Genomic DNA, 24,260 nt, shown 5'->3' with positions numbered 1-24,260 from the left:
GTGTGTCTTCCATCTTCATTCATTCTGAAAGCAGTTTGAGGTGAAAATTTTAGCTTTACTGAAAATCATTCCCATCATATGCCAACTGCTTTTCTGAAGAACTCTCTGGATGGTTCACAGACAAATCATCAATGACAATCTCATCAGGGATAATGACAAGAAGTTGAATGCTTCTACACTAATCTGCACTCCATTGTACTCGCTAGTCAATGTTAGAGAATGATCTTATTTTAACTTTTTATAACATTATGTTTCGTTCATTAATTTGTGCTTCAAGGGCTTAGGGGTTTGGTCTTAAATTGATGTACGTTTCTTTTAACTTAAAAGACTTATATATTAAAATAAAGAGACTCAAAATGTTATGTGAAATCTTGGTTTACACTCGGAAGCATATGTCCTATGTAACACGGATCAACAAGACAACCATAATGAAGACACAGATCATGGCCAAGATCAAGAGCCACTGGAAGCAACTCGTTTTTGAACTCTCTGAATATATCTTTGACGCCCTTACATTTGCGTGTCCAGTACTCGCTAAGCTCTGCTCAATAGCCTCCTCCGTAGAGTCAAGTATCTTTATTTGATGAATCCCACAACAAAACAAAGAAAACAAGTTAAGAACAGTGAAGCCATGAAAACCAATATATGACAGAACCTACATAGATTCTTCTCTTATCTCCCATTGTTGATGACAATAGCAATAACAAGGGAAGGGTTAAAAAAGGTTAGCATCTAACCTTATCAGTATTTTCCACAGATTGGCTTATCATCAGACTACGCTCCTTGAGTTGTCTCGCAAGTCCCACCATTTCATCAGTGAGATCCTCCTGAAGCTTTCTGTCATCGAAACAGAAATATTCAACTCATGTTTTACTCATTGCTACAAAAAAATTATAAAAGTTTTTCTCAGTGAGTTGTAAGAAAGTACCTGTGCTTATCAATGTGTTCTTTAGCTGCAGTGTCTAGTTTTACTGCCTTTGACGGACCAGCATCAACATTTTGCTCCTTGGAGCTTGTAGACCTGTATAAGGAAGCTTGTAAGAACAAAATAAGTACAAGTAGAGAAGCATGGCAATCAAGTGATTCAAACTTACACAATTCTTCTTCTCAGCTGTGGAGAAGTGGGGCTTCGAGGCTCGTCTTCTATTTTAGGAGAGCTTCCGCTTCCGCTGGTAGAAGAATCCTTTGGATAAGTTTCATCAGATACCTCTGTGTCAGGCTGTAAATTTGGGGGAAAAAGTTCAATAACTTGGTATTAGTTACACAAGTAAAGCTTCCAAATCTTCTAACTATAAACGGGTTCTACCGGAGTAAGATGACAGAACAGAGGTTAAAATGTGGATTCCTGAAACTAAACCCATGGAAAAGGAAGTAAGAAAAGAAAGAAAGTCAAAACAAAATTCATCAGACGAAGGAGGTAAACAGGAAGGCATCTAGCTACGCTAGGATTATTACAAATGAATAGAAAAAAAGAAGAGTCCCAAACTAGTTTCAGGTGAAATTACCACATGAGCAGCTATCTTAGAAGCAACAGCTTCAATCTTCTCGTAGTACTCATTCACCTTTGCCTTTGTAACTCTGGAAAAGAGAAGAGAGGATAAGCGCATGCATCCTCGCAATGTAAAAAAAACAAACTCAAGAAACCAAACCCCATCCTCCATATCAATTGAGCATATTTCATAAAAAAAAAAAAAAAGCTTTAGGCTTTTAGCCAATAAACATGTACTTGGAAACTCTTATAAACAACCAAAGCAATTCAATTCGGAATCTAAAACCCTTGAGATCATAGAAAATCTCTTTGTCTTCTTCTTAACAACATTCTAATTCCAAGAAATCTTTTGAGCAAAAAGGAAAAAAAAATTGATTCATCAACAAAACAATCTTGTGAAAGAAGAATACCTGGGAAGACCATCAGGGGTCTTCTCTTCAGAGAGTTGTTCCAATTGCTCCCTCAGAGTAGCTACATACTATACATTACATCAACATCATCTTCATTACCAAAAAAAAAAAAAAAAAAAAAAATACTTAAGAGAGAGAGACGTACATGCATAAGCTTCGACTGATTTTGCTGGTTCGGTGCAGCGGAAAGCAATCTCCGCAGATTGATCTCTGTTTTGCTCATTCCCATCATCAGTTGTCTATCTTCAATCAATAGCATCAACAGTTTTTAATCCACAAGAGAGTGAACGCTAAACCCTAAAACGAATCTGATTCTTGATTCGTATCAAACAACAACGATCCTGAATCAACAATACAATCAATTAAAAGCAGATAAGGCTATAGCTCAAAACCTTAACCGTAATCTGGAATCAAGAGATGATCGAGAGGAGAAGAGTTTAGCTTACCAGTGAACGGTTTGCGTTTGAGGCAAGGATCGAGCTGATTGCACCACCCTAACCGGCACGATTTCCTAGACCGGCCTGGGATTCCGAGGTACGTTGAGGGGCGCAATTGCCTTTTTTTTTTTTTTTGTCAACCATTTCGTTTTATTAAACGAAAACCCATTACAAGTAGACAAACCATTCCCTTACAAAATTGAAATTAAGCCCAATACGAAGCCCAAGCTAAAAAGATAATATTAACTTAATGCAAAACACGTGTAGCATATGCAGGAGCTTCGAATTTTCTGGAAACGGTGAGATTGATCCATGGTTCGCCGGCTACGTGTCGGTACCAAACCACCGGTCTGTCTCTCCGGAAAGTTTGTTCCACTTGCTTGCTTCTACAACTCTTGAGGGGCGCAATTGCCTACCATAAAAATATTGTTGGGAAAATTACTCAATATCGATGAGACGAAGATGGGATTAGACAACTAAAAGATTTAAGAAGAAGACTCTTTATAATTTTGGAAAGGGTTTACAAAGATTTTGTTTTTGGAAACTCTATCTTACAAATGTTTTTTCTCTTTGTTTTCTTGATTCTTGGATTGATTACAAATGGTGCTAAGCACCCCTATTTATACAAGTGAAGGAGTACACTCCAACAAGTTCTAGATTTCTCTAAATTATTATTTATTTCAAAATATCTAACTCCATAACTTTCTCTCTTCTTCTACACAATTCTTCTTCTATACTTCTCCACTTTTCTCTAGATGTTTCTTTTTCTTGGACTAAGGCTTGATTATGATTTGATTAGTTTTGGGCTTAAGGAGGGAAATCCAACAAATATTAAAATTAGTTTAGTTTTTTAACAAATTGAAGTTATGCCCCTGTTGTTATATTGTTTTTTTGCCCCATATACTCTAAATAATTACCAAAACTAAAAATATTCTAATTCATATAAATATAAAACAAAAGTCCAGTTTGTTATTGTTTTCTCAACTTCTCCTGCCATTTTTTTTCCACCGGCTAGAATCACTCACGAAATCTCCAGTCCATGTAAGTTTCTTTTCTATTTAGTTAATTAGTTTATATGATTATATCTATTTTAAATGTTTGTTTGATTCTCTTTTTATTACTTTCTGTTCCAAAATTGTCTCATGATATGCTTTAAGGTTGTGACCTCTGATGTTAACACAATGTTAATGTACAATAATTTTAGACCGAGCCAATATTATTATATATGATTTTGAGTTTAATGAAAAACTTATTAGCTAATATGATGAATTGTGTTTGGTTTAGTAACATGTTAAAATTCTAAATGGAATTGATTTTATATTAATTTACTATTTCTACTGATTTGCAGATAAATGGAGCGATATTATAACAAAACGAGTGCTTCCATGGGATAAATTCGATAACTCTGATGATTTGGATTCTTTGCCATGGGATCCGGCTAAAAGAAAAAAAGATATCGCAATATCTTTCGAATCAAAAAGACGAAGTAAGGCGGAAATATTTAACTAGAGGTCATGTCAACCATATGGTCATGTTTTTCAAAAAAAAAAGTTTGGAACAACTACAAAGATAAAGCATTCTGTGTGTGTTGCTATTTGTTCAGAGATGACATACCAAAACAAGGTGGAAATTATGTTTTTGTGATTAAAGGTTTTTCTTGTTGGAAAAAAACCCGAGGCTTTATCTGAGCATGTAGGTGGAATTAATAGCTTTCATAATATTGCTGTTAAGAGATGTGATGATTTGATGAATCAAGGTCAGTCAATTGTGCATGCTTTTTATAAGCAAGGCTATGTGGTGAAAAATGAATATCGCATCCGGTTAAATGCTTCAGTTGATGCTTCTAGGTACTTGTCACGACATGATTACCTTTTCGCGGTCATGAGGAAGGAAAAGATTATGCTAATAAAGGAAATTTTGTAGAGCTCTTTGAAGTATACCAGAGAACAAAATGACGCTGTAAGTAAGGTTATTTTGGAGAACGCTCCAAAAAATAATCAGATGGTTTCTCAAGTGATTAAGAAAGATATTGTACATTCTTTTGCTCAAGAAGTACTGAAATCTATCATGGAAGAAATCGATCATGGAGTGCTCGGTTTGATGGTCGATGAGTCTGCAGATGTTTCTAACAAAGAGCAAATGGCTGTTGTCTTTCGGTTTGTTGATAAAAGTGGATTAGTAAAAGAGAGATTTGTGGGAGTTACTCATGTAAAAGAAACGTCTTCTTTATCTCTGAAATCTGCAGTTGATGACTTGTTTGCAAAACATTGGTTGAGCCTGAAACAATTGAGAGGACAAGGTTATGATGGAGCAAGCAATATGAAGGGACAGTTTAATGGGCTGAGAGCATTGGTTGCTAGAGAAAATAGTTCAGCCTATTATGTACATTGTTTTGCTCATCAACTTCAGCTAGTTGTGATGGCAGTTGCGAAAAAGAGCTTTGAAGTTAGTAATTTTTTTGACATGGTTTCGACTTTGCTGAATGTGGTTGTGGCTTATTTCAAGAGGAAAGATATGCTTCTTGATATGAATCGAAAGAGGGTGGAGGAAGGGATTGACAGTGGTGACATTAACACTGGAACGAGACAAAATCAAGAGATTTCTCTTCCAAGGCCTGGAAATACTCGTTGGGGTTCTCACTATATAACTTTGCTGCGTCTGGTTGAGTTGTTTCCTTCAGTCATTGAAATCCTTGAAAGTGTTCAAGACGAAGGCGCTGATGACTCAAATTGATGTCACGCATATGGTCTTCTCAAGTATTTTCACACATTCGATTGTGTGTTCTATTTGCAGTTGATGCTGTTTATTTTGGGAGTAACTGAGAATCTGTCAATGGCTTTGCAAATGAAGAATCAAGATATTTCAAATGCCATGTCACTTGTAGATTCAACTAAACGGGAGCTGCAAAACTTTCGAGAAGATGGATGAGATTTGCTAATGGGTAAAGTTTCATCATTCTGCGAAAAGAATAATACTAATATTCTTGTGATGGATGAAGAATTTGTGGATTTAAGGAGGCCAAGGAAAAAAAAACAGGTGTAACTAATCTGCATCATTACAAGGTTAATTGATTCTACACTGTTATGGATTTGCAACTTCAAGAGCTTAATGATCGATTTACTGAGGTAAACACTGATTTGCTTATTTGCATGGCTTCTTTAAGTCCTGCCAGTTCCTTCGGTGAGTTTGATAAGTCAAAGCTGTTGAGATTGGTTAAGTTCTATCCAGATGATTTTAGCTTTGGAGAGCGTCTATCTATGGAACACCAACTTGGAATCTATATTGACAATATAAGAAACGATGAACGGTTTAAAAATTTGAAGAATCTTGGAGATCTTTCTCGTCTGATGGTGGAAACAAAAAAGCACCTTGTACATCATTTAGTTTATAGGCTCTTGAAGTTGGTTTTAACATTGCATGTTGCTACTGCAAGTGTTGAAAGGTGCTTTTCTGCAATGAAATTAGTGAAGACAGCCACACGCAACCGAATTGGAGACGAGTTTCTAAGTGATTGTTTAGTATGTTATATTGAAAATGAGTTGTTTGAACCTGTTACAAACGAAACAGTGATGAACCGATTTCAATCCATGAGAGAGCGTAGGATACATTTGTAAGGATTTGTACGGTTTTATGACAATGTTTTTTATATATTTTATCTAGTAGTTTTTTTATTTCTGCCCCTAATACATATAGTTTCTAGATACGCCACTGATTCCGCGGGCTATCAGATTCCAGTTCATCGGCCCCAGCTTGTTCACAAGCCTCGTCAGAACAGCGTCCTGCTTCGTCGACCAAGGTCCCTTCGCTTTGCTCCTTCTGCCGCCGTTTGAGTCACCTCTTACTCCTCCTACTGCCGCCGCGAGCTCTAAGTCAACTGCGGCGTTTATTGCGTCCTCCGAGGAGTCATCGAAAGGCGTGGATGGAGTCGCCGACGGCATCTGGTCAACTATTTTGGAGTTCATCGGAAGCTAAACAGATATTTTTTTTTGTTCGCCGGAAAAATAAATTGATATTTCAAAAAAGAAAAAAGAGGTGTACCAGCCTAACTGCAAAGGTGTCTGAGTGGGGTTCGTTTTTCGTAATTGGAATTTACGGTCTTACCCTTCTCGCTACTCAACGGTTCTGTGTCGTATGGCACTAAGAGCATGATTATCCCTAAAAACCAATGAGGTTTTTTAAGTACGCTTTAATGAATATTTAAGTAATAAATTTTAATTCATCTAATTTTTGTGCTATAATGGTAGTTTCTTAATTTGAGTTTCTTAAAAAAAATTAATTTTTTTATTAAATATAAATTTTTTTTATTAAATAAAACATAATAAATATAAAATTTTAAACATAGATTCTAAAATTAAAACATAAAAACAAGGACTAATAAAATAAATGAAAAAAAATTGGAAACAAACATCCGAGTTCAGTTGTTGTCTTCATCACGTCCAAATTTACTCCATAAATGTTCGACCAAATCAGCTTTGAGTTGTTGATGCATTTGTATATCACGAATTCTAGTTCGAACACCCATCATATTGGCGATATTTGTAGGCATATCTGTAGAAAAATCGAGATCGACATGTGAACTTCCGGTGTCTTCTCCTTGTTGGAACTCTGAAACATTCAAATTGAGTATATCCATCTCGTTCGTCTTCTATTATTATATTATGGAATATGATACATGCTCTCATAATCTTCCCAATTTTGGCTTTATCCCAAAAAAGTGCAAGGTTTTTAACAATGGCAAAGCGTGCTTGAAAGACTCCAAAAACACGCTCGACATATTTTCGGACAGCTTCTTGATGTTGAGCAAATGAAACCGCGTTTGGCCCTTGTGGTATTGGAATAGATTGGATAAAATTTGTCCATTTCGGATAAATATCGTCGGTAAGATAGTAAGCCAAATGATACTCTCTCCCATTGACAGAGAAAGTGACTTGCGGAGCTTGACCTTTTATTATGTTATCAAAAATAGGTGAGCGATCAAGAACATTGATATCATTTAAGGTACCTGGAGGTCCAAAAAACGTATGTCATATCCATAGATCATACGAAGCAACCGCCTCTAAAACGATTGTGGGTTTTCCCGAACCACGTGAATATTGACCTTTCCAAGCGGTGGGACAATTCTTCGACTCCCAATGCATACAATCGATGGTTCCTATTATCCCAGAAAATCCACTATGCTCACCAATATCAAGTAGACGTTGAAGATAATCCGGTGTTGGTCTTCTTAGGTACTCATCGCCAAATAAATATATTATTCCCTCCACAAAACTTTCCACACATGACCAAGTAGTAGTTGCACCGAGTCGGAGGTATTCGTCAACAGCATCAGCCGCATTACCATATGCCAAGACACTAATGGTTGCTGTACACTTTTGAAGTGGAGAGAGACTAAGCCTTCCGAGAGCATCTTTCTTTTGTCGAAAAAATTCAACTTCATTGAAAACAAATAACTGTTTCAATCTCCGAATGATGAGAAGTCAAGAAAGAAAGAACATAGAGAAAAGAAAAGAGAGAAAAGAAAAGAGGAAAAAAAAGAAGAAAATTCCATGTGCATACAAGTGTTCGAAAAACCTCGTTAAAAACGGTTACCAAAAACCTCTCAAGATCGGTAATTGTCTATTTTCATTAATTAAATCAGTTTTTATCTTTAAAAACCCTCTTAAGGTTCCGCGTTAAACATGGTCTAAGAACATGATTAATGGGGGTTCTTAGGTTGAGGTTCTTAGCGAAATATAAGAAATCGTCTCTTAACTTTTAACTAAAAAAACTAAGAATCAACTCTTAAATAACTAAGAAATTAGTTATTTCATATTCAGTATTTTTTAAGAAGGAAACAAAATACTATTAATTTATATCATGATTTTAAAATAAAAATAGGCAAAAAAAAATAGTACTAGTCGCAAAAAAAAAATTTAAAAAATACTTTTAACGCCGTCAGCAAAACAGTAAACCCTAAATCCTAAATCATAAATCCGAAACCCTTGGGTAAATCATAAACTGTTGGATAAATACTAAACTCTAAATCAAAAACACTAAATCTTAAAAATACTAAATCCAAAGGTTTAGGGGTTTAATGTTTTTAAGATTTAGTGTTTAGTGTTTTTGATTTAGAGTTTAGAGTTTATCCAACGGTTTATGGTTTACCCAATGATTTAAGATTTAGCTAAGGGTTTACGGTTTAAGATTTAGGGTTTTGCTGACGGCGTTAAAAATATTTTAATTTTTTTTTGAGACTAGTACTAATTTTTATTTATTTTTAATTTTAAAATCATGATATAAATTAATAATATTTTGTTTATTTTTTTTAAAAGATACAGAATATAAAATAACCAATTCCTATTTGTTGGTGAACTTACATGTTCACTGTATGAAGTGAACCCAAAAATAACTCTTTATATTATATTCCAAAGCACAAATCACAGCAATAAAATTTTGACATGTGTAATTGTTTTACAAAATTCAAGTAAATCAAAATCATACCACGTTCTATTGACTTCAAATATTTGGTTAACCACAAAAATTCTTATTTTTCTCTCACACACGTACAAAAATGACTTTAGTAACTCTTTCAATATGTAAACTGCTTCATCTCTCCATTTTTTTAAAAAAAACTATATATTTCTTACTCTTTGTTTGGTGTAAAAAGAATATTAAGAAGAAATGAGAATCTTTCTTTTTCTTGCCCTCCTGGACAATCATCTTTTTAGGGTTTTATTTTAGTTTTGAATGTGGCAAAAATTGATTATTTAAATCATTTATTCTCTTTTCCTAAACACATTTATATTACCCCTATATTTTTCTGCATGATTCAATGTTGAAGATTTTATTCTTCTATTTTGTAGCTTAAACTTTCACAAATGATGAAAAATCTAAGTTTTGTTTCACAAAATATTACTATCAGAAGCATGAAATTATTCTAAGTATGGAAAGCTTTCTTATGGACAAAGATAAACACATCTACATTTTTAGTTATCATATCTAAAAATCTGTTTAAATAAACCAAACTTAGCTATGTTTAAGTATGTTTAGTAGTCTTCTTTTATATAATAATGCCCATACGTAGCAAAATGTATACTTTTATGTGTTAGAATATATCTTAATTTTTGTATAGAAACAAGCTTTCAAAAACATGTGGTGTATATATTTCTCAAAACTAACATCATAGAAATTGGTTCAGTATTTCTAAATTTATGTATTAACTAGGTGATTTTCCCGGGCTCATGCACGAGTATAAATATTTCTAAAGTAAATGTATTATAATAATTGATTGTTATTTCTTTTAATTTTAAATTAATTTATAATTTGTATACATCATTTATATTAATAATATTATATTACTTTAACTATACATATGATTTTATATATGTTATATCTAATTGGTTTTGTTATTTTTACAGTTTATTTAATTATCATTTGGGTAAATTGGATTGCATCTTAAAATTCAATTGGATTACAAAAACATGTGGTGTATATATTTCTCAAAACTAACATCATAGAAATTGGTTCAGTATTTCTAATTTATGTATTAACTAGGTGATTTTCCTGGGCTCATGCACGAGTATAAATATTTCTAAAGTAAATGTATTATAATAATTGATTGATATTTCTTTTAATTTTAAATTAATTTATAATTTGTATGCATCATTTATATTAATAATATTATATTACTTTAACTATACATATAATTTTATATATGTTATATCTAATTGGTTTTGTTATTTTTACAGTTTATTTAATTATCATTTGGGTAAATTGGATTGCATCTTTAAATTCAACTGTAATATTTTTTATTCTATATATTAAAATTTTGATTAATTGTTTATTTTCATTTAGGTGGTTGTTGTCTTAGATATGTAATATATTTTATGAAGATTATGTATAACTTAAGATATATTGTGCTTAAAATGAAAAAAAAACTAAAAATGTCTAATTCCAAATTATATAAATTAATATAACGATAATATTTTGAAGTCTCATGCATATAAATTTTACAAAAGAACTAAATTGTAACAGTTGGTTAATATTTTATTTTCATTTTAATATGTTTTGAGTTGTCCTATGATTTATATTTATAAAATAAATTAATTACTATTCTTATAAAATTATATATTCTTATCGTAGTTAAATCTATGATTTTAGATATAAATTGGATTTGTCGAGTTACATATATTCTTTCAAATTCAAAATGAAGTATAATTATTTTTTTATTATAATTAAATCAAATCAAATCAGTTTTATTTATCATTTAAATGTGCATGTATTTTCATAATATTTATCAAATTATATGTTGATGTTTTTTAAAACAATATTAGAAAACAAAGTGATGTTCAATAGGAATTTACATGCATAAGTAGCTGATACATTTTTAGAAGCTCATCAATACATATCAATATTTAAAATAATTAAAATAATTACAAATTCTAAATAACTTTATGCCTTTTTTTATTGATTGAAAACTGAAATTTATTTTAAATAATCTTACAAGTAAGAATTCAGATTTTCTCTGGTATTTTATTATGGTTATATTAAGTTCCACAAACATAAAAACATGAAATTTAAAAGTAAATTTAATATTAAGAAAATAAATAACTTTAATAATGATAAAGTATAATATTTCTACCTAATTAAACTATTTTGTAACTATTTGATCAAACGATGTTATTTTTAAAATTTATTTTTAGTTTTTTTTTAGTATTTCTTAAAAATAAGTAGTAAACAAAACTGTGTTTATACATAAGTAAAATATAATTTATCGATATTCTTTTGCTGTAATTGAAAGATATTATAGTCAACTAAATATATGAAAAATAAATAAAACATCTAAATAATACTAATTAAAAACTATTTTTAGTCAATTTAAAATATATCAGTTTATGTTACTTAATTATTTTATGTAATCATCTAAGAAAATAGATAGATATATAAAAATATTTCTATTACTTTGAATTTTTTTTGTATTGTTTAAAATTATGTTTTAAAAGAAATAATATTTATTTTTCTAATATCAAGATTATCTGTGTAAATTGTTTTTAATGAAATCACACTATATACAAATTTATATTTTTCATCTAAGAAAATATAGATATAAAGAAAGTATTTTATTACTTCAAAATTATATTTTATGTTATTTAAAAATATTTTTGAATTTAATATTACAATTTTGTGAATTTTCTTTTTTTATGAAATCATATTATATAGACATATATATATTTTCGTTTTTCAATTCATTTTTTTTCTAGCGTTATAAAAAATTTCCTTTTTTTATTATATGTATATGTTTTTTTGGAAAATTTTAAAAAGGAAACTAAAAAATAACAATATAATAATATTTTAAATGTAATATTTTTAATTCATTAAAGGTATCAGTGTAATCAACCATCGTGAGAGTTAACGTGAGAGCGACACATAGAACTCAGACTTTTCAACTAATATTATAGAGATGTATTATCTAGGTTAAGAAAATATATAAATAAAATAATAATTTGTTTTGATAGTCATTACAATTTTATGATCATATAGTTTAGAAAACATAAAAATTGTAGGTGCGTAGCACCAGGGATCAGGAGCGGATCCAGGACAGATTGGGGTGTTGCACGTGTCACGCCCTAAATCCCTAATAATATATATTTTTTGTACATACATTTAACAGATTGATGTTATTAGCTCTTCTTATTATAATACTCACAATAATGCCCCACGCTTCACGAGCTCGAACCTTGGCCAATATTTTTCAGTTTTTTTTTTATAATTAGGTTAAAGATAAATAATTGATAAATAATGTAGTGTTTTAGTTTAACTCAATTCTCAAGGCCAAACCAAGAGCAAAGCTGATGTTAACAAAATAATTTTTTTTATACATTTTATTTTATTTTAATCACTTTTCATAAAAAAAAATTTGTATTGTATTGCTAATTTTATTTATGATTGATTTTCTTTTCTTTAGTATCTAATTTTTTTTTTAAATACAAAATTTTTCACTTTGTTTTGTTATTTATTTGTATTAATTTAGCATTCATTAATGATAATACTTTGATTAAAATAACAATTGTATTGAATAAGTGTTTATAATGAAACTATATGCATAATATATATATTTATCTTAATATTACTCAAAATAAATACTTAATATTATAAAATGCTTATCTTTTTATTTATTTTAAGTACTTCATTAAATAAAATGTAAAAATTAATGATTAATGTCATTTATTTTAAAACTATTATACAATTTATTCGTTAAATTATATTTAAAATTTTGTAATTAATATATATTGTACCACATGCTAATTTATTTTCTTGGTATGCCCCGGCAGATAATACTAGTAATATAGCGGACTCTATTTTTGTTTTTAACTTGTGCACAAAATTCTACAACATAATTTCTTTTAGCTAAGAGTGGTAGATCTTTCCTCGTAAGGATATATGTTTTTTTTTTTTTTTTGCTAAAATTTGGTGGATATATGTTATGTTATTTCCGATTTAGTTATTCAAATTACTTTTAGTAGTAGAATAACCGCTTGAGATAAAAGAAAACTTTTCCTTTGATCCGGAGTAAGAGGAGAATAAGAGCATCATGATGAATAGTGGTGGGCAAGAATCATATATCCGAGTTTTTGGAGATATTCGTGATTCAATATGTTTTGTCCAAATAATCAATTATCTGATTCGATTCAATCCGTAGCCACACGGATATTCAGTGTCCTGGATATCCGGAAAATTTTAGATTTTTACCGGATATCCGATTAGATCCGTAAAAATACATATTTTTTAAAAAAATAAGATAAACTAATAATATTTTATTACAAGAATAAAAATTTATTTAATTTTAAAATTCTAATAACTAATATAATAAATTTAGCAAATAAAAAATACAATAAAATTTATATAAAATATAACATTTAAATAACTTATATGTAATTTTTTAAATATATGTATATATATGCATATAACAGATCAAAACAAATATCCGTTCCTAAAATATTAGTATTTGTGGTTTGTTTCGTTTCTTACGGATATTGCATATTTGTATTTGATTTGCTTCGTAAAGTTATGAATATCCAGATTTTTTGGTTCGAATCGAAACATATAACGAATCGAATTAAAATTTACAAATATTTTGCCCGACATTAATGACGAGAGTGATTGATAATAGGGTATCTGCTTTTGTTTGTCATTCGGTTTACTATGACTAGATTTCTGGGATAATGGGAAAGTGTTTTGGATTTTAAGATTTTTTTTTGTATTGTTCTCTCTAACTCCATGTCTTCTTGTTTTCAGACATTATTGCATAATGGGTGTGCATTGCTTGCTGGAGTCGTACGGTGTTTGTTTTTGTGTGTATTGGTTGATTGACTCTTACAATGCTTGGGAATTACACAAATCTAAAAAGGGGGAGTTTGAAGAAATAGTATCATGATGTCCAGCTTTTACCAAAGTGCTACAGAAGTACTGCAACGAGATCCAAATTGGAGTTTGGAGTGCTGAACTCGAGATATGAGATAGGGATTTGTTGGATGTCGTGTGAAGATTGCTGATAGGGCTGGGATTTCAGGTATTCGGTTCTGTTTCGGATAAGATCCATTCGGTTCCGGGTAGTTAGGTTATTTGAAAGCTGTATCCAAATAGTACTTGGTGGACTTACAGTTTGGTTTCGGATCGGTTCCGACCGGTTCCGGGTCGGTTCAGATTTTTGATGAAAGTAACCATATATAACCCGAAACAATTCGGTAACATTCGGTTCGGTTAAATTTTAGCCGAAACCATACTCGATACCCGAAATTTTTTTATTTGATTATTTTATTTATTATTTTTAATGAAAAATAAATTGAAATCATATATATTAGTAATATGTATTTAAGTACAGTGAAGTTGAGCTAGTCTAGTGATATTGTCCTTGAAGTATCACTCATACGACCTGGATTCGATCTTTGGCGGATACAATTTTATATTTTTAAGTATAGAATTCGGTTTAAACGGGTATCCGATCGGTTTCGGGTAATAACCGAACCGATACCCGTGGATAATCAACTCCAATACCCATCGGATAATTAGCCTATGACCGAAACCGAACCGAACCGGTTTATTTCGGGTCGGATCCGGCTTCGGGTATTCGGTACCGGGTCAAAATCGCAGGCCTAATTGCCGAGAATCATAATATTCACTTTAGAGAAGAGATACTAAATTAGAAAAAATGTATTCAACAAGAAATTAAACGTTTACTAGATTTTAAAAGTATATTAAAAAAATATATATTATTGGAAGAGATTTGAAAATATATATCTACCAATATCTTCATTTGGATAGTTGGCCAGGGTTAGCGGAAATAAACTACTAGTCTACTAGGTATAAGAAAAATGTGATGAGTCTTGTATTCAGCCATCACTTATAAAAGTGGTTTAGCAATATAGTTTTATTTAGTTTGTAAGTGAATGAAACCCATAGAGAAAAGATAATGAGTTTTTTGGATTGTGTAATAAATTCTAGAAACGTGTGACAAGCTAGTGTCAATAAAAATTATAGAAATGATCTGACCTGCTTGTGAACCATACTATGCTTTGAACATTAACCTGGCAGGCTTAATTAGTCCAAAGGACAAGCTGACTCAGCCATGTCGTAAACCACCAAATTACTTTTATCAATTTCAAGGTCACATTTTTGTTGTAAGGTAACAGATCTATAAAACCATTAACATAGAGAAAAATTCAAAATCTTCTGGACCACAAATACAATAAGAAATAATATGAGTTTATCACATATTACTTGACATACATATGTTTTTCAAGCTAGTGAAGGAGTGGAGTTTGTTCATACGTCGGAAAAGACTTGAATACCGACGTAAATAAAAAAGTTGAACTATACGTGATGTGGTACCCTTCTTAAGGTGGAAATAGAGGTAGTGAGCGGCAAGAGCAGTACAGTGAAACTGGAGTTTTTGTCCTATGAAGAGCCGACATTTATAAGTATGTCCTCCGCAGTACACTAACATATTTCCAAATGACTCACTTTTGTTTCTGATTCTTTATTCTATCCCATCTCATTTTCAGTTATACATATCGACAGACCACGCATGCCCAATTTACCCTACCAATTTGCATGCCTTATCTGCATGTCTGTGTCTACGAGCACATTATACACGAACGATAACCTCCGACCGTGTTTTGTGTCACCAAAATCACATATTTTTGGATATAAAATTTTGAAGATTTTAGTAGCTTCATTATTTTTTGGGTTTAAAACGTTAAAGTTATTCTTTGTTTGGGTAGTTAATTTCTCAAGTAAATCTCTTGATTTGTTTCACCAAAAGCACATATTTTTGGATATAAAATTTTAAAGATTTTAGTAGCTTTATTATTTTTTTGGGTTTAAAACGTTAAAGTGATTCTTTGTTTGGGTAGTTAATTTCTCAGGTAAATCTCTTACTTTGTTTCACCAAAAGCACATATTCTGGATATAAATTTTTAAAGATTTTAGTTGTTTCATTGTTTTTTTTTTTGGGTTAAAAACGTTAAAAGTGATTCTTTTATGATTTTATCCAATCAGCTAAAATATTTCACAAATTAATCTAAGAGAATTTTAAAAATGTTAAAGCCAATTTTTTTTTTTTGATATGTTTTTTCCTTAAGGCAATAATATGTGATTTTAACTTTCTTAAGAGTCACATTTATACATCTATAGTTAGATATTTGCAGTCAAAATATTATAATGAAAACCCTTGACCAACGTAACAGTCTCTAACAATCAATCCCAAATTTTAAAAACTTACCATAGACTTAACTTACTGCAGCATGGTTGCTTCCTTCTGCCAAAGAAATCCTCACTCCACCAACTCTGATTTTTTTGGTATACATCACTACACCACCAAAAACCACCGTCCGTTTATAATTTGTTGCTAGGGGACTTACAAAACATAACATTTCTCAATTCTCATACTTAAATTTGCTAAAATAGTTCCAATCATATATGTTAACAGAAAATAGCCTCAAGGAAATATTTTTGTTAAAGAACAATTAGGGACAGTATTAGTTAGATTTACGTTTATGTTTATATGTGCTTTTAGATGGTAATCCTTAAGTGATATTAAAAAGTATCTCTTACTGTGCTTTGTTTGTTATTCAATTAACCAAAATAGTGCCAGTTTCAATTAAACTGCTATGTTGATCGCAGAAGCCATTGTTTGCTATTGCTCTTGCGATGGCTTCCACTGATTTTATGCTTCATCAATTCTGATTTGGTTTTCTCTTATTTTTTCCACACCAGGGGTTGATTTTGGGAGCACTTTTCTTGCAGCCTAGCTTCCTGGTAAGGGTTGAGGTTATGTAAGTCTTTGCTGGGTTTGGTTTAACGATGTGGGGGTGAGGCTCCTATTTTTGTTGCATATTTATTCTCCTCTTAGACCTTGTGAGGAATAGTAATTTTTTTTTTTTTTTGTCAGATTAATTGAGCTTAGAATCATAATTCTATTTTCTCTGGCCGTAATGTTCATTACTTAGTGAAACAGGATCAGAACAGGTACAGTGCAAGTAGAGGAGCTCATTTGAATCTCAAGTGAGCTGAGAAAGCACGTGTTCTGGTTAGCAAGATTACTGGTAAGCGTAGAAGAAGTTAAAGATTACACTTGAAGATTCTTTTTTGTCCTAACGGATCTTTTGTGTTTGTGGAAAAGCCATGGTGGACACATTGGTTGCTAAGACCAGAGCTTGGGAAGAGGAACACAACATGTCTTTTGCATACGATGGTTCCTCTGCTAGCTATGTTAGATGAGTACGGTACGCTTACTGCTTAGTCAAGAACGAGAAGATGAGAAACGGAGGCTGAGGGTAAAGTTCATCACTTCTACTCTATATAAAGTGAACATGACATGCAATAAACCCATGTTTTGTCTTAACAAACAGGAACAAAAGAAGGTTCAAGAACAGCCACACGTGGAGCAAGACACTGCCTTCAGCACCAGGCCAAGCCCTGCGAGACCGGTGAGTGCAAAGAAACCGGTGGGGGCACGAGCTAGCAACGGAGGAGCCAATGGAACACCAAACCGGCGTCTGTCTTTGAATGCAAACCAGAACGGAAGCAGGTCTGTTGCAAAGGAAGGAGGGAGAAGTGTGTGTAATTTTGCTATTGTAAACTTGAAAATTTCATGAAGGAAATAGTTCATTTGAGGTTTCAGCTACTAGAAACGATATAAAGGCACTTCAAATTCAATTCATGCTGACGAAAAAAAACTAATCCATTTCGAATTGGACAGGCAAATGGAGAAAAATGTGGCCTCCAGTATGCATACTTAATGCATAGAATATTGTGCTTGATCTTTTATTGTAGCCTAAGGTTGGTTACAAACACCTACGTAATGGGTCTTCTACATAAATCAAGTATATATATATATGTGTGTATAAGTGTGTGTAGCATGTTCATATTTCATTTGTAGAGTTGGTGGCCGATTCTAAACCGAATGACAATCATTGTTCCTCACAATTGATCGTTATATTTACATTTAATTTGCTCACTAATACTCTGATAGTATAACTTTTTGTTTTATTCCTCTGTTTTTGCTAAACAATGTAATTTTTTTTTGTTACCATAGAAATAAAAAAAAAGATTTACTTTTTTTTTTGAAACACTTAAAAAAAAAGAGTTAGTGTGCACAAATTCCCATTTTTTGGTAATCAGACTCAAATCAAAATATTTACAAGAAATGAAGAACAACCACAGTAACGAATTATATATAATCTTAAAAGTCAGTTTGAAAAAAAAATATAACAACATAAGAATACACATATTTTTATTTAACCATGAACTATTTACAACTTAATCAAATAATTCAAAATTTTCACCATCGGCATTTCAGAAAAAATAAATAAACCAATAACAAAATTATATGCAGCAAATGTAAACAAAAATAAGATTTTTTTTCTTTTGTGCCACGCCAGCAACCGAGGAATGATAGGACCAGTATCAGCACATTTTTAATATTTATAGAATCATATATATTTTTTCATATTCTTATATTTGAATCAAATCTATTAAAATAATATTCTATATTTCATAGCTATTTTTAATAGTAGTGCATTTCAAACTAAATCAAAATTTAAATATCTATATTCCCGTAAATATAAATTGAAAATATAGTAATATAACTCACAAAACAGAAAATTAAAACAAACATATTGAAGATTTGTGATAATATAAAATATTATACTCTATTCACGATATTACTCATGTTTCATCAAATAATGTCAACCAAGAATAAAAATAAGTGAATCTTTAAATTTCTGAATTTCTTAGTCATCAAGCTTAGAAGATTTGACGAAATGAACAACCACATAAAAATATTTTATCAAGAGGTTTTAAAAACCAGTTTGAAAAACAAAATAAAAAGAAATAAAAAATAAAAAACATAAGTTATCTTTTAAACATTAGCTAATTACATCGTAATCAAACAATTCATGTATTTGACCACTGATTTTTTAAAGAAAAATAGTAACATAAAAATAAATACATGATATCAAATGTAATACATAATAAGACAAAACAAGAAAAGCAAAATGAAATTATGCTTTAAAATAAGTATTAGATGAATGCAATCATTATAATGGTTATGTTCATCACGTATTCACGCTCAATAACCGCATCTAAACAATTAAGATCAAATAATTTAAAAGTAACCAAAATGTTTGACACACAACTTAAAAAAAAGCTCAATTTTAAATTAACAAATTAATAATATTTCCGCGCGAAGCGCGGACAAACCCCTAGTAAAGATAAAAGGATAACAAAGCATTGAAGAAACACATTGCTCTCAAACTAAAAAAAAAAAATATATATTGCTCTCAAACTTCTAGAGAGAGAGATAACAAAATTCTTCATAGCAACTAGAGGAAGGATCCAAAGGGATCGCATTGATCCTAATTAAGGTGAATTTTCCCGATTATTTTCTTGGTTATTGGCAAAAGAAATACCAACAAAATTATTGGTTAATTTTGGATCATGCTATCCCTTTGAATTCATCCTTCGGTAGCTTCCCTCTTCGACCAGATTCTTCAACGAAAATCTTGTTGGCTTATTGATTCTCCGACGCTTTGGTCTCGAGCCAACAACATATATATATAAACTCTCTTCTTACAAGTAAGTTTCAAAGACTCTTGACCAAGCGAGGTCAAGCCAACAAATATATATGAACTCTCTTCTTTTTGTTTTCTTATTAACGAAATTTTGCTATTGAATCTCCAACTTAGGGGAAAAGGTTACTCGATTAGTTATGAAATATATTAGGATTACTAGATATCTATGAAAGACGTCACTCGGAATCCATTACTTTTAATTGGTTAAAATTTCCCTGAAAATACCTCCATTGCCATTTCTGAAATCTTTAGTTTTTTCTTTCTTTCTATTATATGTGTATGTTTATATATAGTGCATATATATTGGTGTTTATTGGTGTATATATGTTAGTGCATCTTTCATATCAACTATTTACCAAACCATATGGTATAACTTTATATCCATTCGAGGACACTTTGTACTCATGCTTACTAGTTTGAAACCCCAAGTCCCAAAGTCGTTGGTTCCCATTAAATTTGTCATTACACAGGACTTGGATTAGAGGAATACATGTAATATAATGATGGAAGAAGTTGTTCACAAAAGGACATATATATTTTGACGACCATTTGAACTCTTACCACAACTTAATAGAATTTCAAATTGAAGAATAAATAAATGTAATAAACGACGAATCCAAAGAAAACGAAAATAAGCATTGAACCATATTAATAAACTCAACATTTGGTAATAACTGAAACTTCAAAGTAAGGAATTATTTTTCTTCTAAAGAAAGTCCGAACATCATTATGGTTCCATGGTTGACCTTCAAGCATGGATACGCATATCGTACATACAATATGCATATCGTTATTATTATTTCGTTACTACAATCATTTTTCTCCCCGGTATAATGAAACATCAATACAAAAAGGTACTTAGTTTGTGGAAAACACGAAAAGAGCAAATCAAAATGTAAGGAAATCAAATTAAATAAACATCGAAAAAAGAAACAGAATAATGGCATTGAATTTGATGTTGTTGTTTAGGTGCAAAAAGATTTCGGTGGACCAACAAATATGGAAGAAGGGACGATGTAATTTATTCATATGCAGAGATTTGAAAATACCATTGTCTCCTTCTACCCCTACATTTTTCTATTTACGTATGCTTCCGGTTATTTCTACGAGACTAGAATAATTTATTATTTGTATCTTTGTTTTTTTCTTGTATATATACAGTGACTTCACTAAATGAAAACTGGAACGATTCTGAGGATATGTGAACCAAGAACAGTGATGTGAGTTCTGGAGAAGATAGAATACAATTGTGAATGTTTCTATCTTCTTGTTGGACATCAAGCTTGAATGATGCTTTCGATTTATTTATATCAAAAGGTTTTTATGTTGTTGTGAAAACGGTTGAATTCTAGGGTTATATAGATATCTACCGACTGTGTCACTCATTTATATGTGCTTTGAGTAACCAGGCACGTGAACTTCTTCCCTCGATTGGACTTCTATGTTTTAACCTTTGTCTATGGATCAGTGTCTTTCTAGTTTCTCACTCTTACCTTAACGTGAGCTACGTACGAGTAATATGCTGAAATGACACCGAGTATAATTTTACACCTTGGTCTTGGTTGTCTATATGCATATTTCTTATTTTTAAAAGCTTTGAATTTAAACATTGGTCTTAGTCGTATCTTATTGGTCTCGATAAATTTTTGCTAGAAAGATCAATCCATTGTTTATATTGATATTTCTTGTTTATAAATGTTTTAAAATTCTCGACAATAGTGTGGTGGTGTTCTAATATCTACTGGCCAGTGCCTAGACATCAAACGTGCTTAATCAGTTTTGAGTAAACTAATCGTTGAACATATAAAATAACTAACTATACATACACGTAATTTTTTGACCCAAAAAAAAATTTACATGTAATTTAAAATTTGGATGACCATAACTAATAAACTAATATTACTTTATAGTTTCTACCAAGAACAAAACTTAGGTACACCCCATAGGATGAACCTTTAAATTCACCTCATTCTTAAAAACCAATTAAAATGTCACATAGATTATTAATTAAAAAAATATTAAATTAAATAAAAATAGCTAAAAAATAAAAATGTTAATTTTAACGACGCTAACGACGCTAGTGAAACCCTAAATCTTAAATTTTAAACCATATACCCTAAATTCTAAACTCAAATCCAAACCCATAAATCCAAACCATATACCCTAAACCCTAATCCTAGATCCTAAACCCAAATTATATACCTTAAACCCAAAAAATTGACTATAAACCTAAACTCTATACCCTAAACCCAAGTCTTAAACCCTAAACCTTAAATCCAAACCGTAAATCTTAACCCAAACCCTATAGTATCTAAGTTTGGGGTTTGGGTTTAGGGTTTACCGTTTAGGTTTTGGATCTAGGATTTGGGTTTAGGGTATAGGTTTTGGGTTTAAGATTTAAGGTTTGGGTTTAGGATTTACCGTTTGGATTTATGGTTAAGATTTTGGGTTTACGGTATATAATTTGGGTTTAAAGTTTACAGTTTTAGTTTAGGGTCTAGAATTTGGGTTTAAGATATAAAGTTTAGGTTTATAGTCTAGTTTTTGGGTTTAGAGTATATAATTTGGGTTTGGGGTTTAGGGTATAGGGTTTGAATTTAGGAATTTGCATTTAGGTTTAGAATTTAGGGTATATGGTTTAGAATTTAAGAAAGATTTAGGGTTTAGAATTTAAGAAAGATTTAGGGTTTAGAGTTTAGCTGGAAGCATTAGCGTTGTTAAAATTAGCGTTTTATTTTTTGTAACTATTTTCTATTTAATTTAATATTTTTTAATTAATAATCTATGTGTTATTTTGATTGGTACTAGTGAATTTAAAAGTTCAGTCTAGGGGGTGAACCTAAGTTCTATACTATATTAAAATAAAGAGACTCAAAATGTTATGTGAAATCTTGGTTTACACTCGGAAGCATATGTCCTATGTGACACGGATCAACAAGACAACCATAATGAAGACACAGATCATGGCCAAGATCAAGAGCCACTGGAAGCAACTCGTCTTTGAACTCTCTGAATATATCTTTGACGCCCTTACATTTGCGTGTCCAGTACTCGCTAAGCTCTGCTCAATAGCCTCCTCCGTAGAGCCAAGTATCTTTATTTGATGAATCCCACAACAAAACAAAGAAAACAAGCTAAGAACAGTGAAGCCATGAAAACCAATATATGACAGAACCTACATAGATTCTTCTCTTATCTCCCATTGTTAGCAGTAACAAGGGAAGGGTTAAAAAAAAGGTTAGCATCTAACCTTATCAGTATTTTCCACAGATTGGCTTATCATCAGACTACGCTCCTTGAGTTGTCTCGCAAGTCCCACCATTTCATCAGTGAGATCCTCCTGAAGCTTTCTGTCATCGAAACAGAAATATTCAACTCATGTTTTACTCATTGCTACAAAAAAATTATAAAAGTTTTTCTCAGTGAGTTGTAAGAAAGTACCTGTGCTTATCAATGTGTTCTTTAGCTGCAGTGTCTAGTTTTACTGCCTTTGACGGACCAGCATCAACATTTTGCTCCTTGGAGCTTGTAGACCTGTATAAGGAAGCTTGTAAGAACAAAATAAGTACAAGTAGAGAAGCATGGCAATCAAGTGATTCAAACTTACACAATTCTTCTTCTCAGCTGTGGAGAAGTGGGGCTTCGAGGCTCGTCTTCTATTTTAGGAGAGCTTCCGCTTCCGCTGGTAGAAGAATCCTTTGGATAAGTTTCATCAGATACCTCTGTGTCAGGCTGTAAATTTGGGGGAAAAAGTTCAATAACTTGGTATTAGTTACACAAGTAAAGCTTCCAAATCTTCTAACTATAAACGGGTTCTACCGGAGTAAGATGACAGAACAGAGGTTAAAATGTGGATTCCTGAAACTAAACCCATGGAAAAGGAAGTAAGAAAAGAAAGAAAGTCAAAACAAAATTCATCAGACGAAGGAGGTAAACAGGAAGGCATCTAGCTACGCTAGGATTATTACAAATGAATAGAAAAAAAGAAGAGTCCCAAACTAGTTTCAGGTGAAATTACCACATGAGCAGCTATCTTAGAAGCAACAGCTTCAATCTTCTCGTAGTACTCATTCACCTTTGCCTTTGTAACTCTGGAAAAGAGAAGAGAGGATAAGCGCATGCATCCTCGCAATGTAAAAAAAACAAACTCAAGAAACCAAACCCCATCCTCCATATCAATTGAGCATATTTCATAAAAAAAAAAAAAAGCTTTAGGCTTTTAGCCAATAAACATGTACTTGGAAACTCTTATAAACAACCAAAGCAATTCAATTCGGAATCTAAAACCCTTGAGATCATAGAAAATCTCTTTGTCTTCTTCTTAACAACATTCTAATTCCAAGAAATCTTTTGAGCAAAAAGGAAAAAAAAATTGATTCATCAACAAAACAATCTTGTGAAAGAAGAATACCTGGGAAGACCATCAGGGGTCTTCTCTTCAGAGAGTTGTTCCAATTGCTCCCTCAGAGTAGCTACATACTATACATTACATCAACATCATCTTCATTACCAAAAAAAAAAAAAAAAAAAAAAAATACTTAAGAGAGAGAGACGTACATGCATAAGCTTCGACTGATTTTGCTGGTTCGGTGCAGCGGAAAGCAATCTCCGCAGATTGATCTCTGTTTTGCTCATTCCCATCATCAGAATGATACCTGCACACATTCGTTCGGATCCAACCAAATCAATCCAAAAAAGTCTCGAATCGAATCGAGTGATCTGATTTCAAGAAATCTCAAAAGGATAAAGCTCAGACCTTTTGTTCAGAAGATCGTCGGAGAAGGGATTTTTTTATGAATGTTTCGTCAAAACA

General features: G+C 31.5%; 3 protein-coding genes and 1 long non-coding RNA gene across 5 annotated transcripts; 2 read left to right on the top strand and 2 right to left on the bottom strand.

Moving 5' to 3' along the window:
- Positions 1 to 313: 313 nt before the first annotated feature.
- LOC106360782 lies at positions 314 to 2,471 on the bottom strand. Its single transcript, XM_013800449.3, has 8 exons — positions 2,346 to 2,471; positions 2,045 to 2,240; positions 1,900 to 1,967; positions 1,506 to 1,578; positions 1,095 to 1,219; positions 929 to 1,021; positions 738 to 837; positions 314 to 574 (listed from the first exon to the last, which is right to left on the bottom strand). Exons 2-8 carry the CDS (start codon positions 2,156 to 2,158, stop codon positions 398 to 400), a joined length of 750 nt encoding a protein of 249 aa, XP_013655903.2. The 5' UTR covers positions 2,159 to 2,240; positions 2,346 to 2,471; the 3' UTR covers positions 314 to 397.
- On the bottom strand, positions 314 to 24,260 carry BNAC08G26520D. 2 transcript variants are annotated; one of them, XM_013800451.3, is made up of 9 exons: positions 24,204 to 24,260; positions 24,005 to 24,102; positions 23,859 to 23,926; positions 23,466 to 23,538; positions 23,055 to 23,179; positions 22,889 to 22,981; positions 22,698 to 22,797; positions 22,342 to 22,541; positions 314 to 374 (listed from the first exon to the last, which is right to left on the bottom strand). In XM_013800451.3, the coding sequence occupies exons 2-8, from the start codon at positions 24,089 to 24,091 to the stop codon at positions 22,365 to 22,367; spliced, it is 723 nt and encodes a 240-aa protein (XP_013655905.2). In that variant the 5' UTR covers positions 24,092 to 24,102; positions 24,204 to 24,260; the 3' UTR covers positions 314 to 374; positions 22,342 to 22,364. The 2 variants fall into 2 exon arrangements, with proteins under 2 accessions (XP_013655905.2, XP_048620632.1); XM_048764675.1 differs by lacking the exon at positions 314 to 374 and having other exon boundaries at positions 22,275 to 22,541; positions 24,005 to 24,104; positions 24,205 to 24,257.
- On the top strand, positions 4,378 to 6,146 carry LOC125591142. Its single transcript, XM_048764674.1, has 3 exons — positions 4,378 to 4,650; positions 4,825 to 5,034; positions 5,439 to 6,146. Exons 1-3 carry the CDS (start codon positions 4,404 to 4,406, stop codon positions 5,948 to 5,950), a joined length of 969 nt encoding a protein of 322 aa, XP_048620631.1. The 5' UTR covers positions 4,378 to 4,403; the 3' UTR covers positions 5,951 to 6,146.
- LOC125591143 lies at positions 16,852 to 17,579 on the top strand. Its single transcript, XR_007327130.1, has 3 exons — positions 16,852 to 16,918; positions 16,996 to 17,149; positions 17,225 to 17,579. It is a non-coding gene; the product is annotated as an uncharacterized LOC125591143 (long non-coding RNA).

This window comes from Brassica napus, chromosome C8 (assembly GCF_020379485.1).
Source record: "Brassica napus cultivar Da-Ae chromosome C8, Da-Ae, whole genome shotgun sequence".
Lineage (NCBI taxonomy): Eukaryota > Viridiplantae > Streptophyta > Magnoliopsida > Brassicales > Brassicaceae > Brassica > Brassica napus.
This window is presented reverse-complemented; position numbering and strand designations above follow the sequence as displayed.

Bases quoted from the DNA above. Each gene is read 5' to 3' on its own strand.
- BNAC08G26520D (XM_013800451.3), bottom strand. From the start codon at position 24,091: ATGATGGGAATGAGCAAAACAGAGATCAATCTGCGGAGATTGCTTTCC. The intron at 22,982-23,054 runs GTAAGTTTGAAT...TTCCTTATACAG, and splicing joins CAGCTGAGAAGAAGAATTGT to GTCTACAAGCTCCAAGGAGC. The intron at 22,798-22,888 runs GTACTTTCTTAC...TTTCGATGACAG, and splicing joins GAACACATTGATAAGCACAG to AAAGCTTCAGGAGGATCTCA.
- LOC125591142 (XM_048764674.1), top strand. From the start codon at position 4,404: ATGGAAGAAATCGATCATGGAGTGCTCGGTTTGATGGTCGATGAGTCT. The intron at 4,651-4,824 runs GCAATATGAAGG...TGCTGAATGTGG, and splicing joins ACAAGGTTATGATGGAGCAA to TTGTGGCTTATTTCAAGAGG. The intron at 5,035-5,438 runs GTGTTCAAGACG...TGCAACTTCAAG, and splicing joins AGTCATTGAAATCCTTGAAA to AGCTTAATGATCGATTTACT.
- LOC106360782 (XM_013800449.3), bottom strand. From the start codon at position 2,158: ATGCTATTGATTGAAGATAGACAACTGATGATGGGAATGAGCAAAACA. The intron at 1,968-2,044 runs GTACGTCTCTCT...TGTAATGTATAG, and splicing joins ATCAGTCGAAGCTTATGCAT to TATGTAGCTACTCTGAGGGA. The intron at 1,220-1,505 runs GTAATTTCACCT...CCAAATTTACAG, and splicing joins CTAAGATAGCTGCTCATGTG to CCTGACACAGAGGTATCTGA.